Source organism: Mesocricetus auratus, unplaced genomic scaffold (assembly GCF_017639785.1).
Source record: "Mesocricetus auratus isolate SY011 unplaced genomic scaffold, BCM_Maur_2.0 Super-Scaffold_100025, whole genome shotgun sequence".
NCBI classification, from domain to species: domain Eukaryota; kingdom Metazoa; phylum Chordata; class Mammalia; order Rodentia; family Cricetidae; genus Mesocricetus; species Mesocricetus auratus.
Genome location: NW_024429206.1, coordinates 22,468,863 through 22,495,272, shown reverse-complemented (window position 1 = coordinate 22,495,272; position 26,410 = coordinate 22,468,863). Strand labels below are relative to the sequence as shown.

General features: G+C 41.8%; 2 protein-coding genes across 4 annotated transcripts in view; both read left to right on the top strand.

The window, feature by feature from the left end:
- Positions 1–26,410, top strand: part of Auts2 (activator of transcription and developmental regulator AUTS2) — a 1,041,919-nt gene that overhangs the window by 235,397 nt on the left and 780,112 nt on the right. The gene's annotated exons all lie outside the window — the stretch shown is intronic.
- Positions 21,947–22,311, top strand: LOC101838074 (60S ribosomal protein L37-like). Its single transcript, XM_040731600.1, has one exon. The coding sequence runs from the start codon at positions 21,974–21,976 to the stop codon at positions 22,265–22,267; it is 294 nt and encodes a 97-aa protein (XP_040587534.1). The 5' UTR covers positions 21,947–21,973; the 3' UTR covers positions 22,268–22,311.

The window sequence follows — 26,410 nt, the reverse complement described above, 5'->3', positions numbered from 1 at the left end:
ATCCTGCCCCGTCTGTGGGAAAACACTGAGGATTGCTCTTTGTAGGAGGACATGGCTCCCTTGTCTGCAGCCTGCCACGTTGAAAAATGCATACAGTGTACCATCTTGCAGCTGTAAAGGTTAAATACGCATCTTCAGTACCACCCCTGTGCTTTTGTATTTTCCTTAATGTCAGCTGATAAATGATTATTGAAAAAAAAAAACCAAAAACCAGGCCACAAGTAGATAAAAGGCATGCGGGTTGAAGTTGAACAATTGAATCTTTCTCAGTGCAGTAAATTACCAATGGCAGGTTTAAAGTTTGTTAATTGTGAGAGTAAAGTACTAAGGGTTGTTGTCTTTTGCCTAATGAATTAAGTCATCTCGAGTAGAATTTTAATTCAGAGAAATGATTATTCCTTAATACCAGTAAAGCTTTCCTTGGACTCTTCTGGAATCACTTGTGTTTTGTGATGTTTTCCTCCTGTCCTAGGGTAAGATAGGAACTAAGTGATCGGCACCACATCTTTCATGATTTTTTTTTTGTCCCAAAATGTGGCAGGATCACTTGTGTAGGTTCTGGTGAAAAGAGTTGGATTGTCTTGGTCTATTGAAATGGATGGGATTTAGGGTCTTTGATTCACAATCCTAGTAACTAAGTTTTTGAGTTAATCTCTCTGTGTGATCCTCATTGAACAGTTTTCTCTCTTTCCCTCTCTAAAAGTATTTTGTTCTTTAAAATAAGAACAAGATTTATTTGTTTTACTTTTGTGTATATTTATGAGTTTATGTGCACCATGAGCATGCAGGTGCCCTTAGAGGCTGCAAGAGAGCATCATAGCCTTTTCAGAGTGAGTCATGGTTGTGAGGCCACCACAGGTGCATTGTGGGATCTGAACCTGAGTCTTCTACAAGAGCAGAGAGTGGTTTTAAACCTCTAAGCTGTCTTTCCACCCCAGTATTCCAGTATTGCCCATTCTTTCAACATGCCTTTAAAAATAGTCAACTTGAGGGTTCAGCCCTAAACATCAGTGTCAAAGGTACTTCCTTTAGAAAGGTCTCTACATTTCTTCAATTATATATATATATATATATATATATATATATATATATATATATATCCATTCTTCTTGGTGACTACTAAGAGCTACCTAGAGATATGATTTTATTCTTTCAGCAATCTTGTTAAATCACCTCCAGTTTGGAGAAGAGAATAACCAAAACAGTGATACAACAATGTTAAAATTATCATTGAACTGTCAAACGAGAGAATAAGGCAGATGTTTACAACAGGTTAAAAAAACACCAAGTCCAAGAAAATCACCCAAAATAAAGGAACACTGAAAATGAACATCAAGCGGACACAAAACTGATTTCCCCCCACGGGAAAAGGAGGGCTTGTTCCCTGGAAAGGTGTTGCTTGCATATATGTGGACAGTGTTGAGAATAGTGAATGTGCCTAGCCAAGACAAGGACATTTGTTATGAAGCGAGAGTTTCCTAAAAGCAGATCTAGTGGTCACCATGCTTGTCTCAGTGTAGATGATTCTCTTTACACATTTTATGCAAGATTTTACATATTCATCCATTAACTTTTAAAAAAAATTTATCTCATGTAGTTCAGGCTGTCCTCAAACTTGATTTATAGCCAAAGGTGGCCTGGATTCCTCCTTCTCCTGCCTCTGCTCAGGATTGCTGGCATGTTCCACCACACCTGAGTTTTCAGATACTGGGCATGGGACCTCAGGTCTTAGAGGCATACTTGGCAAACAGTCTACCAGTGGAGCTTCAGCTTTAGCTCCTTCATGTGAGATAATGTTTGAGGTTTTCAAAATGACCTTACACCTTCAAAGTAACGTATAAGTAAATGATTTCTTTTTGTTGTTGTTGTTACTGATTTCTCAAATATTTTTGTGTCTTTTTACGTGTGTGCATGCTCGTGTATGTGTTCCTGTCAGTCTGTTTGCTTGTCGAGTGTATGCGTGAGAGCAGGTGCCAGGGAAGACAGATGTTGGATGATTTGGAACTGGGTTATAGATTGCTGTCAACATCCCAGTGTAGGCTCTAGGAACCAAACTTGGGCACTACACAAGAGCCATACTGACTTTGAACCCCTGAGCCATCTCTCTGCCCTGTGCCAGAAGGAAGCTTAGAGATCAGTGGAGAGGTGGATCCAGGCCTGTGCTGGTGAACTGCTGCTCTGTCTCATGCAGTCCACTGTGTTGTCTCTACTTCAGACAAGGCATGCGTTTTTAAGAGCAGTCTTTTCAAATAGAAAAGGAGAGACAGCTGGACGCTCTCTGACATTATCCGGAGTGCTAGGTAGCTCCTGACTGTTTTTCTTTTCTGGTTTTTTTTTACTTGTTTTTGGTTTTTTCTTTGCTGCCAAGCTGAGCTGAATGTCCGCTTAATTAAAGAAATTCTGAGACAAATTGGCTCAGGGCTACCTAGGACTCTTGTTCCTGGATATATATGGAGTCCTGTATGTGTGTAAATATATGTGGGCATACATTCACATGTATACGTGTGTATGAATCAAAGCTTACTTATTTAGGTATAGGTCTTATGTTGGCTTAGGATAGCCCCAGTCTTGATACATGTGCAGTATAGGTCTTCAAAGTTCCACAGTGTCCTTCGGAGTCTCATATTCTCTGAGCATTTCACAATTCCATAAAAAGTTTAATTACCTCAGACAGAAACTGTCTGAAGAAGTTCTTCTGGACCTGTATGGCTGTGCGTACAACTCAAAAATGTCTAGATGATCGTTCCCTCTGTATTCAGAGTGTACTGTGAAGTTCACTGCGGGGTTGAGTATCATTAACCTAGTCACAGAGCTGAGAAGACTGTGAGCCAGCTCCTTCACACACCAAGCTGTAGCCAAGGCAAGGGAATACAGAGCACTCCAGTGCTATTGAGTTCTTCAGTCCCAGGGCTTGGGAAAAGCCAACTGAAGATCTTCTGGTCACTGCATCTCATTTCATTCTCAGAAGCCTGTGGACCTCAGCCTTCTCAGCTCTGCCTTCTGTCTATGGCTGGTTGGACCTCTGACTTAGGTACATTAAGTGTTTGTTTTATTTTTGTGTACATCTGAGTGCAGGTGATGTCAGAGTCCAGAGGCATTGGAGCTGGAGTTATAGGTGCTTGTGTGGTACCCGACTGGGATGTTGGGAACCAAATTTCCCGTTAACTGCTGAACCATTTTTCCAGTCCCTGGTGGGTTCTGATGGAAGCTTAGTGTTGTGAGATTCTTCATCCCCAACAGTAGAAACCAGACTCTCTGGCAGTGGGACTATAGGCTGGCAAGCCCCTGCTCATGTCTAAAACTCATAGGTGAGTGAGTACGTACCATGTTTGTCTTTTTTGTGACAGGGTTACCTCATTCAGAATGTTTTTTCCTAGTGCCATCCATTTGCCTGCAAATTTCAAGATTCCATTTTTTTTCACACTGAGTAGTACTCCGTTGTGTAGATGTACTACATTTTCTCTATCCACTCTTCAGTTGAGAGGCATCTAGGTTGCTTCCAATTAATGCCTCTATGAACATAGTTGAGCAGATGCCCTTATTGTATGAGTGTATATATTTTGGGTATATGCCTAAGAGTGGAATTGCTGGATCTTGTGGTAGACTGATTTCCATTTTCCTGAGGAATCTCCATACCGATCTCTAAAGTGGCTGCACAAGTTGGCATTCCCCCCAGCAGTGGAGGAATCTTCCCCTTTCCCCACACCCTCTCCAGCGTAAACTATTAATGTTTTTTTGATTTTAGCCATTCTGAAAGGAGTGTGCCAGTAAATGTTATCATTTTAAAATGCAAATCGACCTTTATGCTTTCAAGCCTGGATTTAGAGCATAACGAGTAGATGCCATGTCTGCCATAACTCATGTGCTAACCCAGTACTGGGTGGGTGCCTGTGAGATTTGTTCTTGTAATTCAAATGCTTCTGGTTTCACAGTTTGGGAAACAACCACAGTAAAGTAAATCATTTCCTCCTCCTCCTCTAGTTCCTCCCCTCCTCCTCCCTCTCTTTCCTCTGTCCCTCCCTTTCTCCAGCCCCATTCTTCTCCTTCTCCTCTATTTCCCCCTCCTCAAACTCCTGAGGCACAGCCAGGTGAGAACAAATCAATCCAGCCTGTTTTCTGTTGCTTTTCTCCTCCAGGAGAGAGGAGATATGCAAGCCAGCTCTGTGATGGGTGTGGTTCTCTTGCCCTAATTTATCATCTGAAAGCAATTTTGTTCAATTAAAGATTAGAATTAAATTTCATTCGGAGTGCTTCTGTGCAGAGGAAATGATGCATTAATGAACACACAGATGTCATCTTGCAGCCATGCTGTTTGCAGAATAGTTTCTTTAGGGTTGGAATAATAGAAGGGGGCCCTGGCAGCAGGAGCACCGTTTACCCATCGGCATACTAAGTGGAGAGTCGCAATTATTTGCAAACCATTTATCATTCTGTACACTGAGAGGAAAACATACTTTATCTAAAATATTTGAAATAATGACTCCTAAAATCAGATAACAGTGAGCGTTAATGTCAGGTGCCACACTGTAAATTGCATAATGTTGTTGGGTTGGCACTGTGGCTGTGATTTGTGATGCTAATGATCCAGCGAAATACATGGAAGCTCAGTCTAAAAGGAGTGTTACTGGAAGGAGACAAAGCAACCAGAGAATTAAAAGTGTAGTGGGAGAGGGAAAAAATATTGTGTAGGATCATATTTCACTTATTGGAGGCCCCATCTGCTCTTCTGTACACACATTCTGTAAGTTTTACTCTCTCTATTACAAACATCCCACAGGGCGGATAGGAAGTTCATATATCTGCTTTCAACTGTTTTCTCACTTATAGTCAGACATGAATGAGCGGAAAGATTTATGTGTCATATGTGGAATGTTTGTTAGAGGGTGGTAGGATTTTTTTTCCTCCTACCTTTTTGTGAAAAGAGTTGTATATTTAGATGATGATGTTCTGCTTGGTATACTGCTTTGCTTGGTATAGGTAGCAAGGGAGAGAGTGTAGGGGGAGGCAAGGTAGTCTATGAGACAATGCTGGCTTGTGTGGTGTTTGAGTGTTTGCTTTAATGTGTCCATTTCCATTCTGGGACAGACCTTTGACAGGTATATCTCAAGTCAGAGAGAATGTGTGTCTGTGTGGGGGGGTGATTTTTGATTTTTGCAACAGAATGACACCACATAACTCAGGTTAGTTTCTACTGGGGTTTTTTGAGTGATGGTATTGTTAGGGGGCAGTTATGGTGAAGACCCTGACCTCTACTGAGGACAACTGGAATCTAGATTTCATAGCAGCAAAAGATTTCCATAGGCTCCTGTAGGAAGCAGAGTTGTAATTAATTGAATTACACGAAATTTTTAATTTTATTCGTTAGCTCATATGGTTTTTGCATGTCACAGTGTACCTGAGGAGGTCAAGTGGCAACTTTTGGGACTCTGATAACTCCTTTATCTGTGATTTCCAGAGATCAAACTCAGGTCATCAGTCCTGTATAGCAAGTGTTTTTTACTTTACCCCCCAAGTGGTCTCACTGACCTTTAACTGGTACTTGTAAGAAATTCAAGCCTGGGGGTTAATATTAGTGAGGCACTTCCTGAAAGGAATAAGATAGACCTAAGTGTAGATGTGTTTGTGTGTGTGTGTGTGTGAGAGAGAGAGAGAGAGAGAGAGAGAGAGAGAGAGAGAGAGAGAGAGAGAGAGAGAGAGAGATTTTGGTAATTTCTAAGATTATGTTCTAATGACTGTTGGGAAATTTAACTGGTGTGCTGGAACGATAGCTCAGTTTTTTTATTGTTTTTGTTTGTTTGTTTTGAGACAGGGTATCTGTGTAATTTTGGAGCCTGTCCTGGAATTTGCCCTGTAGACCAGGCTGGCCTCGAACTCACAGAGATCCGCCTGCCTCTGCCTTCCCAATGCTGGGTTTAAAGGCGTGTGCCACCACCACTTGGTGATTGCTCAGTGTTTAAGAGCACTTGTTATTTATACAGTACCCTGCCCTAGCAGACATCCTAGCTCCTGCACTGACGCTCATAAACATCTATAACTCCCTGTCCCTGAGAATCAAATGCCCTTTCATAGACTCACACATAGGCATCACGCATATGCATAGTGAATTTCTATACATGCAAGGAAAGTATTCATATACTTAAAATAAAAGTGAATCTTTAAGAAGAAACAAACAAATGACAGTAAATTAGTTGAAATCACAAAGTGGTCCCCGAGGTACACCTAGCGTGGTTACAGTTGCTGAGGTACAACACTGTACTGCAGAGTAAGGGGGCTTCTTCAGGGGCGTAAGTTCTCAAGGGCAGGGCTTTGGGTCACCTTTGCCCGTGTTTTTCACTGAGTGACTGAGTGATGCACGTGGAAATTCCTTATTAAATACATGATGCTGATCTGAGGCCCTCTATAACACATGATTAAACAGGGGTAGCAGAGGGCATGTTCTAGAACTATAGTAGTATCAGTTTTGTTATATTTTAAAAATACTTTTTTGGGGTGTTAGAGGGATTGGTCAAGAGCTCCTGCTGCTCTTGCAGAGGACCTGGATTCAGTTGCAAGCATGCACATGACTTACTACCAGGTGTAACACCAGTTCCAGGGGAAATCCATCATTCTCTTCTGACTTCTGCAGGCACCAGACGTGCATTTGGTGCACATACATACACATGTGTATGTATGCATGTATGCATGCAGGCAAGACACACAAATGTTTTTCATCTACAGAAATCTTTTAAAGTTACTTTCTGTTTAAATTATGAGTGAGTATCTGTGACTGTATATGAACATTAATACAGTTGGCCTTGAAGACCAGGATAGGTATGAAATCCATTGGACCTGCAGTTACAGGTACGGGAAACCAGACTCAGAACCTCTGCAAGAGGTCAAAATGCTACTAAGCACCGAAAACTTTCTCTCCAGCGCCCTCCCTTTCCTTCTTATCTTTTGATTTAGAGATGAAGTTTTATTTCTGGGATGACCTTGACCACATTATATAGCTGACACTGATCTCCAGAATCTCCGGAGTAGCCTCCCAGGTTTACAAAGTACTGTGTTGCACTACTGTTCTGCTGCTACTATATTTTTTCCATATGGTTGTCCGTCTCTGGTCCTTTGTGGTTTCCTTAGGGTGGTCATGATCTAGGTCTGGATTTTCATACATCCTTTACTCTCTGACCACTTTCCCTCATACAATTCCATTCTAATTCTAGCCCCGGCCCACCACCATAATAGCACTAAAGTAGATTTGCGTTTTCTTTTCTTGTTTCTGTCCTAAGGAACCCCTTGACTGAAATCCCCCTTCTTAGCCAATATCTTTATTTTCAGCATTTAATGTGTCCTATTTTCTGTGTCTCTTCAACATATTCTCCCTTAAATTAAGTCGACATGGATCATTCGAAATGACAGCATGATAGAGTGAACAACTAGACATCGAGGAGGCCTGATATCATTTATAATTCTGTTTTGATATAAGCACATCCCATTTTATGTTTAGGAAATCTCATGCCCAAAATTCATATATGAAATTCAAATTTAGCTGAGCATCCTGCAGTTTATGGATACTACGTAGACGTACCTGTGAAATAAAATTTCACACTTACTGAAACATTGTGAAGAAAGCTGAGGCAAGAGGACCAAGAGTTCTGTATCATCTTCAGCTAAATAACATATTCCAAACCAGCCCGGGCTACATTGGACCCCGTTTTAAAAATAACAAAACCAAAATACATAAATACATAAAATGAAAGTTTAAAAAGTTCACTGAACATTCTGTACTGCTGATGTTTCCTTCGCTAAAATTTTATAGAACAAACAAACAAAACCATGGATAATTTGTTTAGTAGTTTATGTGGGAGATTCCTAAGTTAGATATTTAAACGTATGCTTCTATTGGCCCTGAGAACCGTTCATCCCGGTACTCAGCTTTGTTGTTTTGCTTCTGGAAATTCTGCTCACTTTGTATAAGAACAGTTATGTTAAACAATGCCCTTGTTGGACAGGAGACCTTGAAAGGCAATATTTGCTTCACAAAAAAAAAAAAATTGTTCCCAGGGTTGGGGATGTAACCCAGCTGAAGGAATGCAAGCCTACTGTCTTCAAAGACCTGGATTCCATCCTCCACTCAACATACAAGTGGATGTGTGGTGGCTCATACCTGCCATCACAGCGATTGGAGGGAGGATCAGGAGTCCAACGCCATCCTTTATTGCATAACTAGTTGGAGGCCAGCCTGTGGTTAAAAAAAGAAAAAAGAGTTGGAATGAAGGCTCAACTTTTAAGAGCAGTTGCCACTCTTGCATGGAAGTTAGTTTGCTTCCTCAGCACCATCATGACAACTCACAAGCTGTAACTTCAGTTGCAGAGGATCTAATGCCCTCTTGTGGACTCCAGAATACTAGATAGACATGTGATACACACACGCACATGTAGACATTCACACATAAAATGAAAACAAGTCAGTAAAAGAAAAAGCCTTGTCCTCATATCCACTCCCTTTTTTCCTTCTTGCTGATGCTTCACACAAACACTTAGATGGAAGGGCGGTTCCTGATCCCTTAACGTTTGTATCACAGACTAACCTCCCACCGCCATCCAGGCTACATGGAGAGACCAACATACTTAGGAAGCTAAATCCTGCTCGACCACATATGGTTACTTCAAAGCTTAAAAACTATACCCGAACATTGGTCCCACTCTTTGGTTTTTACTGAGCCTGGGTGTACATTCTGCTTGAATCTCCTGACAGTCCATGAGTAAGCCGTAATGATTCATCTCACCATTTTACCAATGAAGAATTTGAATTTTTGATAGGTGAAATGACTTGTTTAAAGTCAAGCAGGGCTTAATTCTTCATCTAAGGCCTCTGCCCTATTGCTCTTTCCACCATTAGTATTGACTTTTGAATCAATATGATTTGGGGATTAGGTGGTGGAGGAGTAATTGCACCAGTGTTCCCCTCTGCTAGCTTGGAAAATGAAGTGCTGTCCTCACACCTGTGCTGTGTGCTGGAAGAGGTGTGTGTGTGTGTGTGTGTGTGTGTGTGTGTGTGTGTGTGTGTGTGTGTGTGTTTGGTTCAGTGCTTGCCTGTGATACACTTTGATTCTTCCATGGAGGAGCTGATGCTCCTGTACAACTGCTCTTCTGAGTGAAGCAGATCGGCCATTGTTTGGGTAGGATTTGTTGCAACATTGGATCTACCTCTGAATTGTCCAAGCAATTGATTGGAAAATGATATTCTGTAGGTGTGTAGAAAGAGATATTGTGAAACTGGCAGCATAGTCCTTTTGTGAGTGTTTATTGAGCATCTACAGTACTCTTTTGAAATTACTAAGTAGTCGGGTTAATAAAAGGTCTGTTTAGTCCCATTTAAGGGTATATCCTACCGCAATACTGTTATTAGTTTGTCTTTGACCTCCCAGTTATTTTAATTGCTGCCTCTTTTTAAAGTGTGTATATGTGTCTGGGTATACACATATACACATGTATTTGGATCTGCCCTCAGGAATACCATTTACCCCCAGTTGCTTAAACATCTCTCACTGGCCTGCCAAGTAGGCTGTTTTCCCTGACCCTGGGAACTTTAGGGATCTGTCTGTCTCTACCTCCCTAGCATTGTGATTACAAACACAGGTTACAATGCCCATCTTGTTATACCTGCATTCTGGGGGTCAAACTCAGGCTCTCATGCTTGCAAGGTGAGTACTTTCCTGCTTTACTGACTTAGCTACCCTCCTAGTCCCTGATGTCTCTTTGTGTATGTGCGTGTGTGTGTGTGTGTGTGTGTGAGAGAGAGAGAGAGAGAGGGTGTGTGTGTGTGTGTGTGTAAATTATGATTTTAAACATTGCTTTATTTATTTTTAAATGTCCCCATTGGTACATGTATTTACTCAAGAAGAGTCTCAACTCTCTGAGGTTAGAGACCTGTTATATATAGAAGAACTTTCTGAAGGATATTAGATAAATAACCAAGTTTGCAATATTAATAGGAAATGTCAAATTATTAAATGGATAGCAGTAATTGACTATTGTATTGTGTATTCAAGGATCCCTGACTCATTGCAGTAGAGAGGACTGCTGAGGTGAGGAGAAGGACTGAGGTGACTACACAGAATCATCTGACATTATCCTACGTTTCCTACTTGCAAACAAAATATACCCATTCCACACACCCGTGGCTTTAGTGTAATGTTGCCATTTAGGATGAAGTGAACAATAGATAACACATTCAGACCTGCTTATTTTCATGACATGGAAGTGGGATCTTTAGAGACAAAATTTTTTAATCTGTGTTTTGTGTGATTAAGAAAGATTTCCTTTAAAAATATTTGAACAATTTCTTTCTACTTTATCCTGTTCCTGTGTGTGTCATTGCAGCTATTCTGTGCATAGATGGTCACCTCTTTTGGTATCTAATCTTTTTTTTTAATTTTTTTGGTTTTACCAGACAGGGTTTCTCTGTATTGTTTTGGAGGCTGTCGGTCCAGCCCGGCCTCAAACTCACAGAGATCTGCCTGCCTCTGCCTCCCGAGTGCTGGGATTAAAGGCATGCGCCACCACCACCCGGCTCCTAGTCTTTTAATCTATGCAGCAAGAGAATAAACAGACTCAAAAATTGCCCAGAGTCAGATGTAGTGGTATGTTTCTTTATTCTAAGCACTCAGGAAACAGAGGCAGGAGGATCTCTGTGAGTTCAAGCTAGCATGGTTTACATTGCAATTTCTAGGACAGACAGGGTTGTGTAGAGAGAGACTTTGACATTTAAAAAAGAAAAAGAAAAAATGCTTCTAGTAATAAATGTTTCAAATAACTGATGGTCCTTGCACCCTGTTTTAGTTCTTTTTCTGCTCTCTTTTCTCTCCTAGGAGTCATTGTCTTTTAACATTTTAGTAAGAGTTGGAAATCTGTTCCCTGGTGTATCCTAAACATCAAAACCAGTGCCTGACATGTCACTGGAATTGTGTCTTGCAAGATACTGAGATGCTTCACCGAGCACCATGTTCTTTTCTAACATGCATTATAAAGAAATTCAACGTATAAGCACCATAGCAAACTGAGTTTGCAAGTGACTCTGTTTAGGGTAACGCTCAACTTTACGTGTGAGTTAAAGCCACACCAGCTATTCAAGTCTAAAAGTCTGAGCAAGCAACGGAAAATATTGTGATTGTATTCCCAGGCTGCAAAAAATTACTGTATTTATTCCTAGGAATACAGATATTGAGGTTGTGTGGATTAACAAGAGAAAGAGTTGTGCTGGCTAGGGGAAGGGCGGTGGCTCTGTGGGTAAAGACACTACACACAAATCTGGTTACCTGAGTTCTAGCTCTCATCTATACACAAGCAGAAGAGAACAGATCCCACGTTATTCTCTGACCTCTTCACGTGTGCCACAGATGTGCCCATCCTCCCACTCACACACAGTAATAAATAAAGTTAATCGTTAAGTATTTTAGTACAGTGTTAATACTACAGATTCTAGAAAAAATACATGCAACCCCAGATCCTTTCCCAGAGATACTTGTAGAAAAAAATATATGCAACTCCAGATCCTTCCTCAGAGATACTCGATTTTCTTAGGTTTCTTTCAGTTTCCTTTGCTATAAGTTAACTTAGCAAGAGCTAGGTGTTTTAATTCATAGGACCTAGTGCAAAGGAAAACTGTGTGTCCCTTCCTCCCTTCTTGAAAAACTGGGAGAAGGATGCCATGGTAATAGCAAAATACTGAAGGTTTTACCAAGGACTGTAGGTTGGTTAGATGTTCAACTTGACACAATTTAGAATCAACAGACAGTGTCTAGTTCAGGGTGGCCTGTGGAGGTGTCTGTGGGGGTTGTCTTGATTGTGGCAAGTGAGATACGCAGATCCACACCATTGTGGACTGCACCATGGTGGCTTAAGTCCAGCACTGTGTAAATGTAGACAGGGGATTGAGTACAAGACAGCATGCATGCAGTCATTGCAATTTGCTCTGGTATGTGTATATAATGTGTGGCTAGCTGCTTCAAGTTCCTGCCTTGACTGCTCTGTAGTTACGTTCTGTAACCTGGAATTATTAGTTCAGCAGCCCTTTTCTTCCTTGGTTACTTTTGTCAGAGTATTTTCTTACAACAGTATGAAACGAAACTTAGGGCAGACTCCATCTCAGCTTTTTTTCCCTTAAACTTAAGTGTAAATTTAAATCTTTTATTTCTTCAGTGCTGCTAGTGTAATCTAGGACCCCTTGCAAGTTAGTCAGGCCTCTTCCACAGTGTACATCCCCAGTTCCTCAGCTTTTCATGGTGATTTCTGTCTTGGTGTGTGATGTTGTTTTAAGGCAAATTTAAGTTTTTGTCTAACATCCTGATGTCTCCATGACTTTTTTCTGTAGTGTAGTGTCACTTGTAACCACAGATACAGCTCATCCATCTTCCATAGAATCTACAAATGTATGCACCGTGCGATTATGATTTGTGCACATAGTAGATTTAGTTAGAATGCTGTACATTCTAACTCATCTCCAGTTGCCCATCAGGTTATGTACAGATTCATCTAACACTCTGCTTTTAGATGTGTAAGGAAAGAATGGTAAAAGAAACCTTAGTTTTCCTTTTCTCTGTTTTCTATGATTTTCTGCATAATGGTTGGCTAATAAAAAAAAAGTATTCAAAAGATGTGTTATGAGATTTTGGGTATTTAAGTTATGTAGAACAATAATAGCCTCTTTTCTGCCTTCAAAACCATGCTCTGAGGGACTGGAAAGATGGTTCATCAGGTAAAAATATGAGATGAAGGATCACCAGGTGTTCCAGGACATTCTCAGCTACTTAGTCAGCTTGAGGTCACCCTGGGCTATTACAGGCCTTTTCTGGTAAAACAAACAAGCATGAGTCAATGTTAATTCTCTGTGTAAATTGGACAGCAAAGATTGACGGGCAGCTCTAGCCTATGTATTTCCTCTATGTTTCCACATATACTAGTTTATCTTTCAGCTTCATGTAACTAAGAAGGTTTAAAGATTAAATTACACAGCATTGAAGGAAGGGTCCACTCTATTCCAGTGCAGGATCCTGATCAGTTGGACAGGTTACTTACCATACCCTTAATAGACAAGGAGGCACAGCACACACCTCATGTCCTGTTCTGCTTTTCACACTAAGGAAGGCAAGAAAACCCTTTGTCGTTCTTTATTGAAACTAAGCCTTCCAAAGTATGAAATGCTAGAAAGGCATCCTTTATGCCTTTCCCTGCTGTCTGCGACTTGCTTATATATTTTCATTCACCTCCTTCTCTCCATATAATATTGAAATAGTCCTTGATAGATTCGTGTCAATTATTATGAACCTAAATTCTATTCTAAGTGCTAAAATTAATGAACAGTGAACAGTGTTCCTGTTTTTTTTTTTTTTTTTTGTGCTCTGGGAGGTATGCTACTACCTAAAACAGCATCCTAAAGTAAGCTTTAAGATTTTATGCTAGCCATTTTACCTTCACAGTTATTCAAATAGTTTTTCTTATGACCTGTCATCTTCTCTGAAAATCAGTTAAAAGTAAGTTAACACGCAATATTCTTTGTCGCTTCTGATTGGTTGGTGACAGGTGAAACTTGGAGAAGGTGAAGTTAGATAAAGCTCAGTGGATAGAGAGCTCTCAGAGGAGGACCATGGAGTTGACTTTCACACTCAGAGTGACACTTGATGAGAATCTGAATTCTGAGAGGATACTCCTTGTGTTAATGAAGAGGCTAACACTTGCTAATACTTTGAAGAGAAAAGATAATGTTCTAGGATTTGTAAGATCACAGAAGTAGCTTAACAGAGCCCTGTACTTATAGACATTTTGAGTTCTGAAACTGTGCTGGTTGCAGTCTGGCATCCTGGCTCTGCAGCTTGTTCACTGGGGACTTTCATCACTTTTACCCATGAGTTTGCAACCATGATGACACAGCGGAGGAACACTGGAACCTGTAGGTCAAGTCTTACTATGCTTCATAGTGTGTCTGCTTTTGATTTTCTAAAAAGTTTCTCAGGAGATTTTATTAGTAACCAAGGTTGAAGCTATTGCCTTAGCATCACTATTATTATTATTATTTTCAATGTGAGAACTGGGGCAGGGGTCAGGGATCAGAGAAGACAACTCATTAGTAACAGTGATTGTTCTGCAAGCATGAAAATGTGTGTTTGAACTGCCAGCACTCAAGTGGAAAACTGGGCTTGGCTCTGTGTGCCTGTAGTGGAGACTTGCCCAGTCGGGCTTGCTGAAATGGCAAGTTTCTGGTTCACTGAAAGACCTTGTCTGTGGGTAATAGGCAGAGAGTGATAGAGGAAGGCACTGAAGTCCTGTTCTGGTCTCTGCATGTGCACCTGTGGCTGTGTGCGCTGCTGATCACTCATGTACATGTTTCACACTCCGAAGAACAGTACAAAGGAGTTAGGACTTTGAGAATATGATATTTTAAGCACAATCCTGGCAGTTGGGCATGGTCCTTGGTCAGCAGCAAAGGTACAGCTTATCAGAGCTGCTCTCTTTGCTTCATTTCTGTACTGTGGTAAATCACCCTGCAGAGAGTGTTTAACTCACAAACTCCAGGTTACAGAAGTTAAGAAGCAGCTATGCACATCCATGGTTAAGAGCAGAGAGAAGTGAATGAGTGCATGCAGGGTACTGGTGACCTGGCTTTTCCTTCCTTTTTTTTCATTGTTGTGTGCTTGTTCTTTTTATCTTCTGTCTTGTTTTGTATCAACCATTCCGGACCCAGCCTGTGAAGTGGTGCCAGCCACATTCAAGACTTTTCTACTTCTGTTAACCTAATTAAGAAAAACCCTATCCAAGCCTACCCATAGGCCAACCTGACATTTAGACTGTCCTTCCTTGAGATTCTGTATATCCAGGTGACGATAGGTTGTATCAGGTTGACAATAAGCTAAAGACTGCAGCTTCTAATACTGTGATTCTTGATAATTCCTTGTTAACAATGGAAGTTGCCCTTCAGATTTTAGACAATTCTGATTTGTTAGAGATGAAACAGGACTTAGTTGGATCTCATTAGAATATTGTGAATATCTTCTTGCTTCCCGGAATGACTGCAGAATCTGACTGAGGTCACCTTTTCATGTACCAAGGTTGTTTTAGATTTCTCCATTTCTGTAATGTCCAGCAAGTGAGATCGTCTGCTAGATGTGTTGCTGTGATAACAAGCAAGGCCCAGACCTCGTTCTGTAGGGGCCCATAATATAGCTTCATGGTAAAGGAAAGTACATGGAAATGGTAATACAAGGGAGCAAGTGTTTTGTCAAGGATGATAGAGATCTTAAAACTAAGTAGGGGATGACCAAGTTTGACAGGGTTTTGTGGGCCAGGCAGGAAGGTTTTACTGGCAGGTGAGGTTGTCATGTTAAGAGTTTTAGAGACATGAGACTTGTCTCATAAACTTAGAGGAGGAGTAGTTTACTATGTCTGGAGTTAAAGGGCATGGTGAGAAGTGGGTATAGGATATAGGACAAGAAATGAGGTTGGCATTACCAGCAGGACTGAATTTTTGAAGGTCTTTGGACCTAAGTTGTGGACAATGCCATCTGTCAGGATAGCGAGTGAAGTTTACAGTAATGGAGTGACATGGTTAGACATGCACTTTTGAGATGACACTAGTCCTGCAGTATGCTACAAGATCAGGATCAAACAGATTTATGTTAATAAGAAATGTCCTTGATCCATTTTTCATGTAGAGATAACCGTATGAAAGGCTGGATAGGGCCTCTTGTGACATAAACACAACTGATAGATGGCCCATAGTGTTTGTGTAGATAGATAGCTCCAGTGACTGGAGACTGTTGGCTTATTTTAGCATCATTTTTGAAAGCACAGATCTTGCAGCCAACTTGTACCTCACAGAGAAGAGCAACATTATTCTCCCATCAGTAGTTCTGATATCTGGACCCCCAGGTTCTAGAAACGGGCCATTTTGTGGGGGATATATTGGTGTGAATCTTCTCGACCAATCTATTTGTGTCCAGGTGGAAAAACACAGAAATTATTTTTAGTTTTGCCACAGTCATGTCTCAGAATACATTAATGAACACTTACCACTGGTAGTTCACTGTTAAAAGATTTCATTAATTGTGCAGCATAACTTTTTGCCTTTCATATAGAATTAATTCAAGGGTCTGGTGAGCTTGCTTAGTGGGTAAGAGTCTTTAATAATCCCCCAGGGAATTTGAGGTGATTTTCCCACATTCATTGCCAGGATATCTGATGACCTCTTCTGATCTCTACAGATCTGTGCATGTACGCACACATACATGCATGCACACACGCACACACGTGCACACTCAATTAGTGAAAGCTGTCTAAAATACCTAATATCCCACATACTGATTTTTTTAAGTTTAGAAAGGGACTACATTGCATGGTTCCCTGGTTAACTTAATAAGTTGTGGCACAACTATCACATGAAACAGCAGGTTGCACAAATCTGTCTTGACTACAGGTTGCAGTGACTATGAAGTTGGATTTCTTCAGTTTCCAGAGAAATATAAGTGGTGGTTAGTCATTAGTATCACATCTTTCTTTTCTTGTTTCAATACAGAATTCTATTCAAATAAGCAATTCCTTAAGTTATCTTTAAAAGAAATCTATGTGTCAGTTGTATAATACCTGGTGTGTTTGATGATTTTCCAGTATCCCTCTGAAGTCTTCATTATGTAAATATAAAAGGATGGCCTCTGATAGTGCTCCTAAATGTGACTTGTTTCTACAAATATGTGGTAGTTTTATTGGCCAAATATTTAAAGAGTTTGGTTTCATAGAGCACCATCACTACCACTTTACAGAGCCCTTCCCTCTTGTGTAATAGTACACTCCCTTCATCATAGAGCATCTTCTCCCTCACACAGAGCACCCTCTCCTACTTCTGGACACTCTTTCACTTCTCACAAAACATATCTGTGTCAGAGAACATACCCCTTTCCTCCCACAGAGCATCCCCTCTCCTCCTCACAGAGCACCTTGTTCAGCTCACAGAGCAACCTCTCCTCATAAGGCACCCTGTTCCCCTCACAGAGCACCCTCTCACCTCACAGAGCAACCTCTCCTCACAGATCACCCTGTTCCCCTCACAGAGCACCCTCTCACCTCACAAAACACCCTTTCCTCACAGAGCACCTTCTTCCCCTCACAGAGCACCCTCTCACCTCACAGAGCACCTTCTTCACCTCACAGAGCACCCTCTCACCTCACAGAGCAACCTTTCCTCACAGAGCACCCTCTTCCCCTCACAGAGCACCCTCTCCTCACACAGTGATTTGTCTTACTTCACAGAGCTTCCTCTCTCATTTCTGAATACCCACGCTCTTACACAGAGCACACCTCCCTTTCAACTCACTTCAGAGAGGACACTCTCCATCTCATGGAGTACCCTCTTTACCTCTAAGAACACTCTCTTCTACTTCACACTGCACCCATTTCCATCTCGTGAAGTACTCTTTTTTACCAAAAGAGCTTCCTGTCTACCCCATAGAGCACCCTCTACTACCTTATGGGGCTCCATTTTCCTCTCACAGAACACCCTCTCCTCCTCACAGAATACCCTTTCCTGTCTCAGAGAGTATCTTTTTTTCTTCCTCCTGACTATATAGAGTAACTGTGCTTCCTATATGACTAAATCAGTTAGTGATGTTTCGCTAAAAGCTTCGAGTATCGCAGTATGGAGAAAAGTTTTGATTATGGGGGTGCTTGTTACTCTTTGTAGTTCAAACCAGAATACGCCACACTTTCCCATTGTATTTAGTTGGTGTGTGTTTGTGTAGACTTTCATGTGCTTGTGAAAGTCTAAGAACAACTAATAGGCCTTCTTCCTTTCACCCAACTCAGACATCATCAGTCTTAGCAACACATGTTCTTACCTTCTTGAGATGCCTTTACCATCATCTTGAGTCTTCTTACCATTCTTTATCTCACTTTTTTGATAGTTGTACTCCTATCCAGAAGGGTGGCTTAGACTTAAAAAAAACCTCATTTTTTGCATTTTTATTTATGGTAGTTTTGTGCATGTACCACTGTACTAAGAAAGAGACACAAAATTAGAATTTGTTGAAGAATGAGATGGAAAGCATTTCCAAGGAGACATTTTTATGTGCTCATAACTCCTAGTAGACCATCTAATGGTCACTTTTGAACACAGAAAATGCACCGAGCTTGAAAAGGAGAAATTACCTCCCAGGACATACAGGTAGGGAAGGGGTTATGTGTGGGACATAATGAGGAGTGATGGCGTGGCTGCTGGACAAACAGAGCTGCTCCTGGTCGCTTTGAGCAATATGGCGTCCTAGAGTGTCTTACAGGAGACAGCAAGAAGTGTGTGGGTGATTGGGAAGCATGGCAGTATGAGATAGAAGGTGGGGAGTGTGAACAAGGAGAGTCTGTGAGTAGACAATTTAAGGGTTCTTTTCCCATAGCAGAGCTCAGTGGAGCAAGCCCCAAAGGAGGGTAGTGACTAGTTGAGTGAGGACCTGATGAATATGGGGAAGTTTCCCATGTGCCCAGTGACTTTCTTGGAACGGTTGCAGCAGCTAAAGAGGAGGTGATTTCCGAAGGCTGCTGGTGGTGACCTACGTCTTAAGTGGCACTTCTGTATATAACTTGGGTGTGTGGCTGTCCTAGGTAGGTGTAAATCATGGATGGACTTTTAGAGGTCTCTGGCTTGAAGCAGATGCAGGGCTTTGTGAAAGATAGAATTTCTTCCTTTGGACAGCTTAGGGGTTTTAATTGAATCCAAATCACATTGCTCATCTCATGAATGCAGGGGAGCAGCACATTTTAAGATAAGAACATCAATTACATATTAGCCTTGATAGTAATTTACCCTGTGTGTGAGTCTTCGAACTAGTGTTTTATCCCTGTGTAGTCGCTGATGTAATGCCATTGTGTCCCTATACTAATTCCTTCAGAAACTCATAAGATAATTCTAACTTGGGGGCTAAAAAGATACCTCATCCTGGGTTTGGTCCCCACACATTAGTAAATAAGACTGGGTATGAGGATGAACTCCTAATACTGGTGCTGGGATCATGCAAACAGGCAATCTTTTGGGCTCACTATCCAGCCAGTCTAACCTTTAGGCAACTTCCAGGCCCCTGTCTCAAAAGGAGGCACAGGGTGCTTGAGAACCAATACTCAAAAAGTTGTCTTATGGCTTGAAGATGCATGTACACCCTGTGTACCTCTAAATGCATTGGACTATAGACACACACACACACACACACACACACACACACACACATACACGGAGGGGGGTGGATATTAGTCTTATGTTTTGCTTGAAGTGGTTATTTAAATATGATCCACATATTCACTAGTGCTCTCTCTGAGGAGGATGAGCCAGTGGTGTCTCCTACCACAGTGAGGAAGCTGCCCTTAGGGCCTCCTGGTTGCTAGGGGTGAGCCTGCTTGTTCAGTAAGTGCTTGGAGGCACGCACTCCTTTGCACCCACTTTCTCGGTTCAGCACTGTTGTCTCCCCATCAGCTGCTGGACTCCCCATTATAGACATGCATAACTCTTGAAAGTGTGCTTCCAGAAAAAATGTCGGCAGTGTTCTGCTCTTTCCTCTCTTCCAGCATGACCACAGTCCAGCGATTTCTAGAGCACCGATCATAATGACGGATTACAAACACTGACTGTGCTGCAGGTCCAGACATCCTTCTAAGCACACTTACATGTACTACATCATTAAACCCTTATCAGCAGCTAAGATCCCTTTGGAGGGGACCGAACGGCCCTTTCACAGGGACCGCCTGAGACTCTCAGAAGACGCAGATATTTACATTACTATTCGTAACACTTGCAAAATTACGGTTTTGAATTAGCAACTAAGATAATTTTATGGCTGGGGTCGTCACAGCATGAGGAACTGTGTTGAAGGGTCGCAGCGTTAGGAAGGTTGAGCCACACTGCCTTACAGTGATCCTATGAATAAATACTATCATCAGCAGTAATTTACAGAAGAGGGAAAGGTTAAGTCACATGCTTTAGAGCAAGAACCTGCCCCCACCACCTGCCATACCAATAGAAATCATGGCATTTTATTCTAGCTGGTAGTAAGCTCCTGGAGGCTTTAGCTGCCATTTGGACCCTCCAGCTCAGCTGCATTGTGGGTATCCGGTCACTAAGATGTTTCAGCTCACTGATGACTTTGATGGACACTTCGCTGAAGATGGCAGAGTTGTTAAGGTGCCATTGCCTTTGTTCTCTCATCCCGTCACCGGTTGTAAGCAATCAGAAATGGCGGGCCTTTTTCCAAGGTGGAAGACGTTTTTTAATTAGTAAAAGAATCTCTTCCACTTTACGTTTTTAAAATCTTGGAGGAGCTACAGGGCTAGAGGAAAGTGTGGAGAAAGAAAATGTAACCACCAAATGTGTGTTGGGAATCCACTCCAGCATTTAATTAAAGCCTGCAGCCCTCTGTCAGCCAGAAACATTCTTCCTGGTGAGAGAGGCAGAGAGCCTTTCACTGGCTCTGGAATTATTTGTATAATTCAGCAGCTGTTTTCCTCAGATGCTTGCCACACGGGGATGGGTTATAAAGACGTACGGGTGGAGTCACCAAGGTTCAGACACTTGTGTTCACTGTTCAGCTGAGAGCCACTTAGGCTGTTCTTGTACAAATGCATTAGATTATGGCTAAGCAGCTTATGGACATAAAAACACATTAGAACTTTACAGCGCTCTATAAATTATAGTTTTTGCAGCATCCACAGCCACAATGCTAGGTAATTACATTCATTAATCTACTACTAAGAGCACATAAAGTTGCCTCCCAAACCGTACTGCATGTGTCAGTGCTCAGCTGGAAGGAGGGTTAACCCCCTCCATTTTTTCCCAACTCCCCCTTCTCCGTCAAGCCAGGTGCAGGATTGTGGGATTCCCTGATGGAGTTCAACAATCCCTCTGTGGTGTATGCATATGTGTGTGCTTGTGGGTGTGGGTGTTGCTGTCAGGCACCCAGAAGTCAAGATGCATGTGTTTTTTTTTTTTTTTTCCTTTCATGTTGAACTGTGACCTGCATCTGTTTTCTTTTGGAAACATACAAATATCTCACTGGGGAAGCCAGCAGGGGTAAATCAGTTGAGATGAGATTAATGATAGACTCGGCAACAACAGCTCCCTCAGGTCTCTCTCTCTCGCCTCCCTCTTGGGATAGTTAACAGGGTGGCTTTTTTCAGTGCCTGATCTGTCAAGAGTACTAATTGTTAATCTCCTCCATTCCGAACTTTGCAAAAGTTTTCCATCCTTCCATTCCATGGGATAATGCCTTTTTGCCTCTGTGCCATACCCCTTACCCACCCACTTTTTCTGTTTTTCTTGTGAATTTTTTTCTTCTTTGTGTGTCCCATAAATCACAGAAGGTTTAAGAAGACATGAAGACATCCTGGAAATTTATATGGTCTGGATATTTGAAAAGGATTTTAAAGATGTTGTGTTTGCATTATCTCAAGTTAATAGGCCAAGCGATTTTCTTCTATTTGTAAGCAAACAAGCAGGCAAACAGAGTAGAGGTTTGGAAAAATGAGCTTCCAACTACAGGGCTTAGACAGTCCTCCAGGCTTCTGATTCCTTCTCACCTTTGTGTTGATGTGGACTGTGAAACCATGTGGATCTCCGTCCTCAGACTGCCCAGATGGCCTGGGAAAGTTAATTAGTAGGAATAACTTTGGGTCTGGAGTTGTGGCTCCCTTAGTGGAGTGCTTTCCTAAAATGCCTAAAGGCCTGGATTCCATTCCCAGCACCATATAAAGCAAGTGTTGTAGTGCATGCCAGGATTCCCAGCGCTCACCAGGGAGGTCCTGGTAGGAGGATCAAAAGGTTAAGTTCATTGCCTGATAACATAGTGAGTTCCAGGCCAACTTGAAGTAAAGAAGACCCTGCTGCCTATCATGTCACAGCCTTAAAAAATGAAAGCAATAAAACTTTGGTTTTGGCTCTTCCAGTCTCTTTGGCCTCGGTGGCAGAAGCAAGATGACGAAAGGAACGTCATCCTTTGGAAAGTGTCGCAACAAGACACACACGCTGTGTCGCTGCTGTGGCTCGAAGGCCTACCACCTTCAGAAGTCCACCTGTGGCAAATGTGGCTACCCTGCCAAGCGCAAGAGAAAGTATAATTGGAGTGCCAAGGCTAAGAGGCGAAACACTACTGGGACTGGACGGATGAGGCACCTAAAAATTGTCTATCGAAGATTCAGACATGGATTCCGTGAAGGGACGACACCTAAACCCAAGAGGGCAGCTGTTGCAGCATCCAGTCCATCTTGAGGATTTCAGTCAGTCATAAAAATAAAATGTTCTGGTTTTGAAAAAAAAACAACTTTGGTTTTGACAGGCATTGTAGTAATTTATTTGTTATCTAACAGAGTAATGATATAGATTTACTCATAGACACAAAGATGTGAGTAGCGGGCTCAGTCCTTACACCAGAATGAACTATCAGGAGAGCACTAACTTGGGGCAGGGCCATAATGAGTAAAGAACAGAGGGAGTGTCTTGGGGAATGGGACAACAGCCATGAAACTGTCAGTTTCCTTTGGGATGGCTTAGTGATATGGGATGTTCTTGGAGACATAGCACCTCTTTGCTGTAAGAAATTATACATTTGTGTATATCAAGCAGCTTCCAGTTGGGAGATGGAGACCAAGTGCTTTCCTTCAGGCACAGTAACTCCCTTGTTGAGGAATACAAACGCTTCTGGGACCTATCCCTCAGCATATTCCTGGGAAAGGAAGTGACTACTCATACAGTCAGTAGCCTGGGCAGGGGATGAGAAAGTTGCAGGGTGCTGTCAGCTCAGCATCTTGATTTCAGCCTAGTTTTGCCCCGGTGGGACAATACAACTATCATACTGGATTAGAAGCCAACAGATCCTGTTGGACAACGAGGTACAGTAGGACTGGGTCTAAATAGAAACTGGACATGAAAATAGAAAGCCTCCATCTAAAATACAGCTTTTATCACAGGCTCAGTTTTTGTGCCCAGACTGATTTCCTGAGCAACCTTTGCATATGCTCAATTGCACACCTATGCAGCCTCAGCAGGCCTGACCTTTATCATCACAGGTCCTGCCGAGCTGTTCTCCCTCACTCACTAAGGTATTGATGCCAGCTTTCACAGCTGTCACATACTGACTTCCCTACTGTATGGGAAACTGCCAGTTCATTCAATGACTGGTTTGCCTTTCAGAATCTGGGATTGGGTTTTCACCTTTATGAATGTACTTGACTGGTTTTGTAAGGACATTAATGCACCTTCCCAGGATGGGGACCGGTGGGTTGAGTTCCCAGCATCTTGGCCACATCTTCCAGTCCTCTTTGCTCGTGGGACCAAGGACTTGTGTCTAGGCACAGGCTTCCTTGTGAAAACAGGAGGGAATTATATATAATCCGTGAGTGCTGTTTCAAATATGTATATGTAGACCTGTGTGGATGTATTGTTGATAGATTTTAGGGATGGAAAGAATGGTGTCTGAGCATGGCATCTGCAAACAGTCAGCCATTACAGATGGTTTTCCAAAAGCAACTCTCAATACTTTTAGCAACTCTCTGTGGTTCATGTTTTTGTGTAGCAGTCCTTTTCTCAAATCAGACAACCCCATTGCCTATTAGGTAAACACAGAAAGATCATAGATTATGAGTTAAAAGTATTGACAGCATTTCAAGTGCTATCAGAGAACATTTAATTCAGTTTAATTTTGTGATAAATCTGGAGTTTAATCCTCTGGTTACCCTGTAATCATGTCTTTATTGATCCTTTCTGAATGACTGCCTGCAGTTTAATAAACTTTGCCATTAACCCGGAGCCTCTGAAGGGAAAGATTGATTCCATTATCAAATCTGATAGAATCAATAAGTATCTAAATATCACAAAATCTATCTGTAGGAAGCCTTAGTATAGATACAAACCTTCGACTTGTCCCAAGAAACAGGGAGAGAATCCGATTCTCTCTGTATGAAGTAATTGCTTTAGAGTGAGCATCTGGTGCTCCTCAGCAGACTGACACTATTTCCACTGTCAAGCCATATAGTACAAAATAGAAGGCTAGTCCATCTACCACAATTCAGAGCCTACTTTATTCTCATTGCAGATATACCTCAAGGCATTGTTCACTTTGGGATCTCGGGTCACTGGGTGCATCTTAAATACTGTAGTGCAGTTTTACCTATGTGATGTTAAAGGAACAAAATTCTGTCTGTAAAGTCCTGAAATAGAAGATCTGAGGGTAAAGGAGGGTGGCAGAAAACACGTGTAGGGTCACAGGTTGGGGCTGTGCAAATAAGTTCCAGGACTTGGAGAACTTTCTGTGTCCTTTCCCTATGTGTCTCATGTAGTGATGGGGCATTAGCAATGTGTGCTAATGGGGTGGGGGTGGGGGTTAACATTTTGCCCTTATTGTTATTTATAGAACCACTGTCACCCATTAACAATTATAAAGTCACAGCAGGACGGTGCTTGGGACTCAGTGTCTTGAGCTTTTGCACAGCTGTTTTATATTTTATTTTTAAGGTCAGAAATGTCCAATTCTCTGCTAATTTTCACCACTGGGATAAATTGTCAGTTTCAGCACAAAGCCAAAGCCTTTACTACTTCTATTAGATTTTGTCTATTGCTGAGTTGAGCTAGGAAGAGTTCTGTGTTTGACTAGGAGGCATAGCCTTTCCTTAATTACATGTGGGGAGGCAAATAGAGGTGAATGGGATATTTTTGCAAAGTTATAATCCCAAACTAGGTGTAAAGTTTCCGGGCATAAGAGTCCATACTCCTAAAACTTACAAGTAGGTTTATTATGATCCAGAATTTGAGAAAGAATATAGGTTATGAACAATGGGAATTTCTAAGTGTGTTGTCAGTCACTGATGGTCTTTCTTTGAGTAGTCATTTGCTTCCCATGCTGAAGCTCCTTCAATTATAAACTGACAGTGATATTGTCTGCTGCAGAAAGTTACTAGGTTCTTCAATGGGAGACATAAAAATATTACTGGTTATGAAAAAGCATTTTACCAGTCCTTACTTTATATTTGGAAATGGCTTGACTCAGTAAATTCTTATCTATAACTCTAATTATAGCACAGTTAGGGAAAAGGCATCTGAAGTGCATCTAGATAAGAGAAGTCTCAGTTGCTAGAAAGGCTGGAAAACAGTACCTGGAAGAAATTCCCAATTCATGAGTACAAGCTGCATGGGTTGAGCATTTACTGTGTGATAAATAGCTTCTCCAGGTAACAACCTTAGGGAATTTTAAGAGCATAAGAGATCCTGTGATAAAGGACCCTAGATTTATATGTGTGAAAGACATTGCTCTCTCTCTCCTTCTCCCCCTCCCGCATTGAAGCCAATTAAAATGCATTTGAGAAATGATGGGATAGTGGTTCGTGGAGTGGGAGCCATCTACACGTTTGCCCTCCCTCTTCCCTACACCCCTCCTCCTGTGCAACTCCAGTGGCCGTAGTTCTCGAAGGTAGGAAGTTACAGAAATTAATTAATGATTGCTCGACAAATGTCGTGGTTAATCTTCATTGTCACCTGACTGGATTTAGAGTCACTCAGGAAACACCACTGAGCATGTCTGGGAGGGAGTTTCCTGATTGGGTTAATCGAGATAGGAAGACCTGCCCTGAATGTGAATAAGATGAGGCCATGGGCTGGGGTCCTAGACTGAATTAAAAGGAGGAAGGGAGCTGAGTGCTGGTGTTTATCTTGCTTCATTCTCTGTTAGTGTATGCCGTGGGGCCACCTGCTTCACACTATTGCCATCATAGGGAACTCTGCCTTCAAGCCATGAATCGGGGTGAAACTATTTCTTCCTACAGTGTTTTTGCTGTTGTTATTGTTCAGTATTGGGTTACAGCACCTAGACTAAACCTAACAGAGTCCCTTAAAATCTCAGCCATGACAGGACTTTGCTGTGTCTAGACGCTTCGCAGTTCACTGTTGAAAACTTTATGTTCACAGCCTCATAGCCAGATTTTTGTCATTTTAATAGCACCCATCCTTGTAGACTGAAATCTTACTATGATTTGCCTATCTCTGATGGCTAGTGGTGCAGACTCCCTTCTCACACATCTGATTGGCATCCAAGTGTCTTTGAAAAGCAAATGTCTGTTCAGATCCTTTATGACAGTAGTACCCACAGAACCCTAAGTCCCATTCCCAGTATCTCTTAAACCATCCCTATAATCCTAGCACTTGGGAGGTGGAGTCAGGAGGATCCAGTTCAAAGCCATCTTCAACGACATAGTGAATTCAAGGCAGGTCCTGGAATGCCTACCGTCAGAGTAATACAACACTATAGAGTCAAACAACAGCTAATTGCAGGGCATCACTAAGGTTACACATCTTTCAGATGTGTATTACTTTAGTGGATCAGATTGGAGTGTGCAAAGACCCGTTGGGAATCTGAGTGTTTTG

Coding starts and splice junctions, on each gene's coding strand:
- LOC101838074 (XM_040731600.1), top strand. CDS start 21,974: ATGACGAAAGGAACGTCATCCTTTGGAAAGTGTCGCAACAAGACACAC.